General features: G+C 65.3%; 2 protein-coding genes across 2 annotated transcripts; one reads left to right on the top strand and one right to left on the bottom strand.

Annotated features, from left to right (window-relative positions):
• Positions 1–1,361: 1,361 nt before the first annotated feature.
• On the bottom strand, positions 1,362–1,685 carry MNEG_5445 (hypothetical protein; the record flags this gene model as incomplete). The annotated part of the gene is made up of 1 exon (XM_014046082.1): positions 1,362–1,685. A coding segment is annotated over one exon (324 nt), but the record flags the coding sequence as incomplete, so codon positions are not given.
• A 659-nt stretch (positions 1,686–2,344) lies between these two features.
• On the top strand, positions 2,345–6,828 carry MNEG_5444 (NAD+ kinase; the record flags this gene model as incomplete). The annotated part of the gene is made up of 10 exons (XM_014046081.1): positions 2,345–3,143; positions 3,513–3,670; positions 3,964–4,068; positions 4,319–4,372; positions 4,609–4,709; positions 4,920–5,060; positions 5,365–5,492; positions 5,672–5,810; positions 5,999–6,142; positions 6,621–6,828. 10 exons carry the CDS (start codon positions 2,345–2,347, stop codon positions 6,826–6,828), a joined length of 1,977 nt encoding a protein of 658 aa, XP_013901535.1.
• Positions 6,829–10,828: the final 4,000 nt, after the last annotated feature.

The following is a 10,828-nucleotide window of genomic DNA, read 5'->3' as shown; positions in this document are numbered from 1 at the left end:
GCAGTTGTGAGTTCTGCATCCGGGCCGTGGCCGGCGGCCACCGGCCGGGGTGTGCCCTGGCCATAGCCGCTCCCCGGAACAAGCAGGTACTCTGCTGTTGTGAGGTCGTCCCGGGATACGAGCGGCAAGTTCTCCTGTGTTTAGGGCAGGCGTGCGTTGCTCATGTCTTGGATTGTGTATGTGTGGACCATAGACACGATAAGAGAGGGGTTGTGTGGATGTGAACATGTGCGTGCGCACCAGGGTTGCGTATTCGCATGGTGTGTGTGTGTGTGTGTGTGTGTGTGTGCACGCGCGCACGTTCAAAAACATGTATGCGTGTGTACATGCTTGCACGTGGCTCCTGGAGGCATCTGGCCCGCTACGGCGCTGCAGCAGGGCCGCACCTGCTGCACCGAGTACGCCAGCCGGGGCTCGGGGCGAGGCGGCGGCTTGGCGGGCGGCTGACGCGGGGGCTTGGGGTTGGGGTCGCCCCACCAGTCCGGGTAGATGGGGTTGGTTGCCCCCTGGTTGTCTGCGGCGGTGCGGGGCAGAGTCGACGACGACGATGATGATGATGATGATGAAATCGCACACTAACGGGCCGCCAGCACAATGCTGCTCTGCCAGCAGCTGCAAATATCTGTGGGTGACAGGCAAGGATATACGACTTCATTTATTCAGGCAGGCAGCGACAGCGCACCCCGCCCACCGATGGAGCGCCGCAGGGGGCTCAGCGGCCGACGGGGCGGCGAGGGGAACCCGGTCGGCTCGCCTTCCCGCCACTGCGCCGGCGCCAGGGGCGCGACGACCGGGCTTCTGCGCCGGCGGACGCGCGGGGGCGCCCCGGGCCTGGGCGCCGAGGCGACGGCGGCAGCTGCCGCGGCTGCTGCCTCCCTTGACGTCCGGCCCATGCTCAGCAAGTTGGCCGTGCGGCTACCCTCCGCCGCTGCCGCCCTGGCGCCGAGTGCGGGCTGCCCGGCGGCGGCCAGCCCCGCTGCGGGCGGCTGCCTGCCCGCCGGCCGGTGCTCGTCATGCAGCGCTGGGGCGGGCCCCGGCAGCTGCCGTGGCTGCAGCGGCTCCGGTGCTGATGGCTGCGGCGTGCGTCGGACGGGCGTTGCGCGGGTGGATTTGCAGGAGGCACGTGCACGCGCGCGCACACTCGTGTACAGTTGCACTGAGAGCAGCTCAGCCCACGCAGCACCCGCACATATGCGTACTGCAGACTCGACATGTATATATTCGCAAGGAACATCGCAAGCGCACGGCACACGCACTCACTCATCCCCACCCCCACGACACACAAATACACACACACACACACACACACACACACACACACACACACTCTTTGACTCACACACACTCTCACATACACACACCTCAGCTGCGACGTCCAGGTCATCATAAACACCATCCAGGCGCTGCTGGAGGTCGAGCACCTGCCGCTGCAAGCGCGGTAGCGTGCGTTCGACCACCGCAGATGCCGCTCCCTGTTCCACGACAGTGCGCAATTGCTGTGGGCTGAGGCTCTGGCCGGGAAACTGTGCCTGAACCGATACAATGCCGTGAATCAGCATTAACTTGACAACGTCGGGCCACAGGTGCTGCGAGTACTGTTCCAGGAACGCCCGTATCGTCCTGTTTGTAAGAAGGCCGGGAGCCGCATCCTCAAACCACGCCACCCTTCCGCGGTCTGATGCCATCGATTGCATGGCTACGTCAGAACAGGAGCGCCGAGATCGCTGCCTGAATCAACAACAGCGTCAGACACGCAAAGCCATAAGTCAGATGGCTGCGCTCTATACCAAGAGCTTTATAACTTTCGAATGCTTACTTGTGGTACCGTATCTGCTGGTGTTACCGGTACAGAAGATGACTGATGTGATCACGCTGATAGAGTGCCCCTTTTCAAGCGCCCAGGGACCCAGAAACCACAGTCCACTGCCAATCAATTTCGCGTACAGCTAATTGCTGTAATAATTGACCCACTGCGGAGTTCTAGCAAGACGGCTACCATCATACAAATCCAGCGAAGCCCTGGCGTGTGATCGGACGAGAGGCGCCACTGAGGACCTTATAGGCAGTCATACATTCATCAGCGATGGGCCTGCATGGGCTACGGTGTACCCCACGCACTTCAGTGCCGTCATCACGCTATGCTGTGGCGGCGGGCGGCGGCGGGCGTATTGCTGCTGCCAGCGCAGCTGCGACAATAGCTGCGGCGGTGTGCATGCTGCGCACCACCAGCCCTGGGCCGCAGCCGTGGCACCTCCCCTGCGTGTGCAGTGCTGCCAGTGCGGATGGCGCTCAGGGCAAGGACCGACCCAGCAGCGCTGCGAAAAGGGGGCGCCCACGCAAGAGCATGGCAACGGACAGCGAAGGTGGCGGCGCCGACGGCACAGCTGCCCCGACGCCGTCCCCACGGAGGCGCAAGACTGCATCTGCAGCTTCAGACGCCGCGTTAAAGTCCGACGGCGGCAGCACCAAGCGCACCTGTCGTCGGGGCAACATTAGTGCGAGCGAGGCCGCGGGGCCGGTGGCCGCCAGCGGCGGCGAGGGCCCCGCTCCTAGCAAGCGGCGCCCGCGGGCGCCGACAGACACAGCTAGCCGCAGGGGTGCCGCCGCTGCCGCCGCTGCCGCCGCCGCCGACGCGCCGCCGTCGCCGCCTTCCGAGCAGCCCGCTCCCGCCCAGGGCGGCAGCACTCCAGCAGACCCCTCTCGTGCCTTGCCCAAGCAGGCCGGGTTTGCAGCCAGCGCGGATGCCACATACGACGACGGAAACGACAGCGATGACGCGTGCGGGATCTCATACGGCCAAGGCTTCGCCCCGGACGCACCCTTCGCGCTGCAGGAGCAGCGGGAGGCGTTGACTTCCATTGACCAGCCGTGCGGCGTCATCACCGTGCCGAGCGTGCACCCCGAGACTGGGGGCCGCGGCGGAGTCAGCGGCGGCGAAAGCGGGCCCGACACGCGCGCGGTCACGCCCGCCGCGGGCGGGGCCAGCGCGGACGGGGCGGCGAGCGGCGCCAATGGGGCCGGCAGGGGCGCGGACGGCGCGGCCGTTTCGCTCGAGGCGCGGGCAGAGACGCCCGCGGCGGCAGCGGCGGCGGCAGCAGCGGCGGCGGCAGCTGCGGCAGCGGCCGCGGCGGCCGCGGCCGCGGGTTGGCAGTCGTCGCCTCTCTCTGTGCCTGCGGTGGCGCCGCACGCGGAGGAGGGGGCGGGGCCGTTTGAGGTCCTGACAGGGCTGGCGGCCAGCAGCTGGACGGTCCGGTTCACAGGCACGCGGATCGCTGCCCATGGGATCGCTGCCCATGTCTTTCGCCTCCGCAGATTGCGGGGTCCAGACGGCGCAGGGCTATCGCAGAAGAGTAGTAGTGAACTGCATGCGCAAGGGCATCACTTGACTTGCACTGCGTTATCCCAGTGTGCTCCCACCTCCCTGAATGCGCCCACGCCGTTCACCAACCTGGGCGCGCGCCGCCCCCACCCCCCCACCCCACACACACACACACCGCCGCGCCCCCGAGCAGACAGCAGTGCGCTGCGCCTGCGGCGCAGAGCGGTGGTCGTCTGGGAGAACGCGCGCGGCCTGCCGCAGCGGGTGCTGATCGTGAAGAAGCTGGGCAACCGCGAGGCCAGCCGGGTCCTGCTGGAGATGGCGGCCTGGCTGGAGGAGCGCGGCGTCGAGGTGCGGCTGCCCAGTCCGCCCAGTCCGCCCAGTCTGCGGCGCGGGCGCGCGCCCGATCGGCGGCGGCGTCGCGAAACTGGGCGGCTGGGGGCTCGCACGAAGCCCATAAGGGGTCCGTCTTCATGCGTGGGGTGGGCTGTAGGCATGCCCGCGCGCTGCTGACACGAGCCTCAGTAGCCAACAGCACCTGCTCTGGCCCAACAGATGTCAGGCACTGGTCACGCGATCTGCCGCCCTTTGTGGGCCAGGTTCAGGGTGCTGAACGAAAGCAATCGCAAACTCCTCAACCCCAGGTGTTTGTGGAGCGCGCAGTTGCAGAGACAGAGTTCCCTCATCGCGGGCTGTCCACCTTTGACCCCGCCGACAGCCGAGTCGACTTTGCAGTGACGCTCGGCGGGGTGAGGAGCACACGCGGTAGCACGCCCCTTGTCTCCTCTCTGCATGTACACTCGCAAACGCTCTCAAGCGCTCTCACGCCGACTGCCCTGCGGCAGGCTTTCTTGGGGGGGCCGTCTGGGCGCAGCTGCAGCCGGCGAGCAAGCCTGGGCGGTTGCACAGTCCCCAAAGCCTTGCGCGCCGTCGTGCTACGCGCGTGTGATGCCATGCGTGACCGTGCGGCGCGCGTCCTGCCCGCCGCCCCCTGCCCAGGACGGCACCGTGCTCCACCTGGCCTCGCTCTTTGAAGAGGAGCCCCTGCCGCCGGTGGGGCCCGGGCCCGGGGCGCCGCATGGCGCTACTTCGCTGATGGTTTCTCGCATCGTGGCTCGCCAGCCAGCAAGCCAGGCTCGCTACTCCAGCCGCAGCTTGGCCAGACGCCCTGCTTGCTGCGAGGGGGCAGGGCCTTGACGCACACCTGCTTCTGAGATTTTTTGTTATTGAATCTTTATTATTTATTTATGATAAACAAATTATTGAATTCCCCGCCCTCTTCTCTTCAGGTGGTGTGCTTTGCCATGGGAACCCTTGGATTTCTCACGCCCTTTGACGCCAAAGACTTCAGGCGCGCACGGCGCGGCGCCGCGGCTCTCAATCATTTTTTGTGCCCTGGGCTCAGCCTCCCAGCCCCAACACCCCAGCCCCTGCACGTGGGCAGACGGGGCCCCCGCTCAATGCACAACTGCTCAACGCCCTGCTGGACGCATGAGCGCCGCTAATCAAACCGAACCGCCACCGAAATTTCACCGTCGGTGCCGTCAACGCCGCGCGGCGATGCTCCCTCCCTCTCGGCTCTCCCCCTGGCTTTCCACAGGGCGTGCCTGTCTCGTGTGCTGGCGGCCAACAGCCTGCCCCTGTACTGCACGCTGAGGACGCGCAAGCGATGCGAGGTGTACGACGCCGCCGGCGTGAAGACGGACGAGCACCACGTTTTGAACGACGCGGTGATCGACAGGTGGGCGTGATCTCGGTGGGATCTGGGCGGTTTGTTGGAAGATGGTGCTGCTGTACTCGTGCTTCAAGCAACTACCTATGCAAGCGACATGTTGAGCAGAGTACCAGGACATGGTGGCAAAGCAAAGCACCCAGGGTTGAATCGAGAGGTTGTGCTTTAAGCTGCCCTGCACACACCTAGCACGGACGCTCCTTTGTTCGGTGGAGCAACTGCGTCCAAACACTGGCCCCACGTCACCCTGCGCCACCCTGCATCACACCGCGTCGCCCCGCGTCACACCGTGTCACCCCGCGTCACCCCGCAGGGGCTCGTCACCCATGGCCCTTCTGCTGGAGATATACGTCGACGGCAGCCTCGTCACCGTGGCGGAGGGTGACGGCCTCGTCATCGCCACGCCATCGGGCAGCACGGCTTACTCCATGTCGGCAGGAGGTGGGGGCACTGGTGACGGGCCACCCCGGGTGACATTGCCGTACCCCTGCTGCCATCGACCTTGCCACCCGGCTGTCGCCCCACCCCCGCGAGGCGGGGGTCTCCGAACCGAACCGCGGCGGGCAACAAATTGCCAACAAGCATCCGCCGATCCCGCCGCCGCCGCCGCCATCCCGCAGGCTCCATGGTGGCGCCCAGCGTCCCCTGCACGCTCATCACGCCCATGTCGCCCCACAGCCTCTCCTTCCGGCCCCTCATCATCCCCGAGGGCTCCCTGCTGACTGTGCGCGTGCCGACCTTTGCCCGCAGCCACGCGCGGTGAGCGCGGGGCCCAAGTCCCCCAGGGATCTCCTTCCTTCCGCTCGCCTCTACTCTCCGTATGACTGGCTGTCTCTTGTCCTGCTCCTTAGCATGAATTTTCATGTTTGTGCGATCGCATATGCCTGTTTGCCAACCCCTCCAAACCGCCGGCCGCATCCCTGTGATCTTTTGCACACCCTGTGCAGTGCGGCGTTCGATGGGAAGCACCCCTGCCGCGTGCACCGCGGCGGCGCGGTGCGGTTCCGGACGTCGCTGTGCCCCCTGCCGCTGATCAACAAGGGGGGGATGGACAGCGACTGGTACGAAGGCATCACGCAGAAGCTCAAGTGGTGAGGGGAGTGATCATGACCCGGTTGGGGGCCAAGAGGGACAACAAGGGGGGGAGGGGGAAGGGAGGGAGGCGCACGACAGAGAAGGACGTGGAGAGGGAGAGGGGCAGAGGTATTGAGAGGTCGGGGAGCGAGGAGCGGGCGAGGGAGTTGGGAGGGAAAGTGTATGTGTGCATAGAGACCTTGACAGCGTATGCGTGGAGTGTTGCGATTGGACGACCGCAGGTATGCATGCCTGCATGTGCTTGCGCGCGTGAGTGGGTGCATGGGATGTTGATGTGTGCGCTTGGCGTACTAGTCAGTCCTGGACACCAGGCGTCACCAACACCAGGTGTCAGGCGAGGGGAGGGCGCGCCATGTACCCGAGCGACAGGGTCTGTGCACCTTTACATGAGCAGCTGCCTGCCAGCCCGCGCCAAGAGCAGCCGCATCACCCTCGGAAACCAACCATGCCATTGCTGACATCACCACTCAACAGGAACCAGGCCATCAGGGGGGCCCCTGCGCCTTCCGAGGAGTGGGAGCCCGAGCAGCACGCGCAGCAGCTGCTGCTGGACCGAGACCTGGGCCGCGAGCAGGCGCGGCACGCGGTGGCCGCGGCCGCGGCGGCCGACGCGGCCGCAGCAGAGGCGGCGGCTGAGGCGCCGGCGGCCTCGAATGGGCGCGCGCGCCGCAGGGGATTGTAGCGTCGTTGCAAAGAATTGTGTGTGGCTTTGACTGGGGGACTGGTGTGTGGTCCCAGGAGTGTGGAGGTGACGCTTGTTGTGGCCACTGGTTTTCCTGTACAACAGATAATGAGCCGACTCACTTTGCCGGCGTGTCTTTTCCAGACTCCCCTTGTGTGATGTGTACAAGCCTCTGATGCTGGGAACATGTGCACACACATTTGAGGTGCAGATGCTTGCATGTGGCGGCCTACTAATGTATTACCTTGAACCGCACAGGAGGTGTTGTGCCTTCCTGCAATAATGATGTACGTCAGACGTGTCGAGCGCTGCAGCCGCTGGCGAGGGCAAAGAAAGCCAATCTCGTAGTGGGCATGTATAGTATTACAGCGCGGTGGCTTTGAGCGCTGTGTGTTGCAGGCTCTTGAGATGTAATGGCATCCTTGCCATGTAATTTCGTCGTTGCTGCAATATTCTGAATGCCAGCGCAATTGCGATGGGCTGTAGGCCTCACAGCCAGGATTGCTGGTTAGTTCAGGGCAATTGCGCATGTATGGATGAACTTGAGGGTGGCGTGGCTGGCCGAGCCGCTGTGAGACCTCAGCAGTGCGGGGCTGTAGGGTACCGTGAGCGGCTGGACATGGGCCGCACCTCGCCCGCTTGAAGTGCAGCTGGACGGGCTGCACCCGGCCCGCTTAGCTGTGCGGAATGGGCACGGGGTTACCTTCTCAGGCCCCTATGCCCTGAATCCTGACTGTCAGTATCAGCGAGGAGGCAACTCACGGCCTGCGGAGGCCAGGGGATATGTTCCAGCGGTGGGACAGGATCTTGAGTTGCCATCATTTCATGATCATGGCAGCGTGGGTGCTGCTATACCTTCAACAGGACGTGATTGTTGTGGTGTTTGAGAATATATCATAACAGGCCCAGTCGCCCACGAACGACATGGACCAAGCGCTGACTCCAGCGTCTCCTGCAGGGCACCAGGGAAGTCCCAAAGTGTCAGCAGCAATGGGCACCGGGTGACACATCAGTGGGACCATACAATAGTACGGGCACAGGCTAGGCCTCCAACCACCGGTGCATAATACCGCGATAATGCCAAACGCACCTGACGAGCAGCACTGCGAATTCTGATCTTGCCACCTTCACGGTGTGCTGCTCGCACCCAGCTGACATATCTGAATACGCAGTGGTAAAACGCACAAAATCAAAGGGTCAGGGCCGACTCCAGGAGGCCGCGCACCTGGACGGTCAGCAGAGCGCAGGCGCGCGTGCTCCGCGGTAGCGAAATCGCGCGGGCCAGCCACCGAGAGCCAGTGCCCTGCGAATGCCGCTGCAATGGCTGCAAGCACAGCTGCCACGGCCGCGCCGGCGCTGCTGCCTGCAGGCACACCTCACGCCGCCGGGTGAGCCCCCCCTCGCAAGCGCACGACGGTGATTACTGCCTCGGATCCCAGCTGTCGGACCCTAAGCAATCCTGACCTCAGACTGCGCGGCTCCGCATCCGCGCACATGGATGCTACATGCAACCCCAAACGACTCCACCCAGCACGTGCGGTCGCCGCGCCCGCCGCATGCGCCCGCATGCGCCTCCCCGCCCCCGATGCGTGCGCCCCCCATGCAGTCTGGCTGGTGGTGTGGATGGCCGGCAGCATCGGCTTCCTCATCGGGACGAGCGGCACCTCCTCTCTTGTGTTCCTGCCCCCCTTCCTTGAACAGTGCGCCTGTGGGGCTGGCTTGCTGCCCGATCAACCAGCCGTGGCGACCGCCTTAGCCTCCACCCGCTCCTCCGAACTGCTTCGGCTTGAGCCACCTGGCTAAGGCCCCAAGACGCCACCCCGCCCTTGCGTGCCCCTTCTCGTCCCGCAGGAATTTTCCGGAGACGCACGGCCGCCTCCCCGACTACTCGAGCGCCTTCAGGGGGGACGTGTGCACGCTGTCTGACCAGCAGCGACTCATCGCCTTCATAGCCCTGCAGTCGTTCAGCGGCGTAGCGGGGGCGCTGGGGGCGTCCCCCATCACGCAGAAGCTCGGGCGCCGCGCGGGGGTCGCGATTGGTGAGGGCCTCGTCAGCCTAATGCGCCGCCTGGGCTGATGACCGCCGCGACGGCGCGCCAGCGCTGCATGCGCTTCGGTGCTGTGCCCTCATTACGAGAGCCTGGCTGGACCACGCGAGAGGGAGGGCACGGCGGGGACGTAGGTGCAGGGCGCTGTGCGCGGCATGCGTGTTTCCCTCCCTTTCCCCCTGACATTTGGCTCGACCCAAGTGCTCGCGAGCGTGTCGGGGCTGCGCCGCAATTTGACGCCGTCTCCCTGTCGCCCGTGCCCTTGCATACCCCTCAACGCTGGCATGCACACCCTCGTACATCAACACACACACACACACACACACACACACACACACACACACGCCCTTAATTGCATGCACATACGTTGCCCGCCCCCGCTCCTCAAGCCCCCCGGGCTGACTGCCTCCGCCATCCCTCCGTTCGGCCGCCCGCCTGCAGGCGTCGCGTGCTTCGTGTTAGGGGAAGTCCTCATGGCGGCCGCAGTGGCGCAAACAATGGCCTGGCTCGCCCGCGTGTGCGACGGGTTCGCGAGCGGCCTGCTGCTGCAGGCGGTCACCTTGGAGGTGCGCTCGCGTGTATGAGGGCTCGTCGTAAGCGGCCGCATGCAGACGGCCTGGGCGGGGTGCGCTGCATCCTGGACCACTTTCCCAACATGGCAATCGCAGCGTCAACCCCACACATTATCTCGTGGCTTAAAGGTGCATGTGCCCACCCACACCCTAAGTAGGTTGTTGAGGTGTCCCTGCCCGCCACCCGGGGTCAGTTGGCCGCCGTTGTCACCATCGGCAAGGGGCTGGGCCTGATGTGCACAGGGCTGCTGTCGTTCGGCTTCGGCGGCCTCAAGAACCACAGCTCGTGGCGGCTCGTCCATGTTTGGTGCGGCGGGGCGCCGCGCACCCTGCACCGATCAGGGCGTGGCTTCGCCCTGCAGTCCCGCCAACGGCCAGCCATGCGCGGCCGGGTCTTCTGCAGGGCTGGATGTGAGCGCGCGAGGGCCTCGACGCAAAGTGCGAGTTCCTCGGGGGGCCGTGCCCCCGGGTTGAGCCGCCGCCCCTGCGTGGCAGCCCACTCGCGTCCGCGCCCCGTTCCCCGGGGCCGCTGGCCCATGCAGGGCCCTGTGGCCGGCGCTGGTGGTGCTCCTGTGTGTCGTGTGGATGCCCGAGACGCCGGCCAGCCTCATAGGTTTGAGGGGTCTTGGACGGACGCATGACGAGCTAGACGAGGGCGCGCTCGGGCAAGGGGCAAGGGGACGACGAATGATGAAGGGAGCGCACAAGGGAATGCTTGACAACATTGAAGCGGAGGGTTCCCGGCTGGTGCTGCGACGCCCACTGGAAGCTGATGCCCTGTTCCCCAGCCCGCCGGCCGCACCAGCTCCCTGCCTGTCCTCATACCCCGCGGCTGTGCGGCCCCGCCCCTGCGCCGCCGCAGAGCGCGGGAAGATAAACGAAGGGCGCCAGGCGCTGCAGCAGCTGCGGGGGCCATGGTGTGTGGGGCACCGGCTGTCGCCCCCTGCCAGACGCTCGTGTAAATGAGCGCTGAACACTCAGCATAATGGCTCTCGCGATTTTGCATCGACCCATGCTCTCACTCCACAGCTGCGCCTGTATGAAGTCCACGCACAACACCTACCCCGACCTTCAAACACACACACACACACACACACACACACACACACACACAACGTACCATGTCACCCACTCTGTGTCCCCAGGAGCCCCCACATCGACCGCGAGCTGGGCCACCTCGTCAACGACGCAGACCTGCAGGTGAATGCCGCCCATCCCATCTCTTCCCTTCTTCCCTCCCCTCACATGGCCTTCTCTCCGTCCCGCCGGGCTCACGCATGCACCAAGCTCGCCCTCTCGTGCCGTGTGCCCTCCTTCCCAAACGGTGCTTGCCCCGTGGTCCCCCTGCCCTTACCGTCCGGTCGTTGTTGGCCATGCCAC

This window comes from Monoraphidium neglectum (assembly GCF_000611645.1).
Source record: "Monoraphidium neglectum strain SAG 48.87 unplaced genomic scaffold scaffold00811, whole genome shotgun sequence".
Taxonomy (NCBI): Eukaryota; Viridiplantae; Chlorophyta; class Chlorophyceae; order Sphaeropleales; family Selenastraceae; genus Monoraphidium; species Monoraphidium neglectum.
The sequence above is the reverse complement of the archived record's forward strand: the minus strand, read 5'-3'. Positions and strand labels throughout refer to the sequence as shown.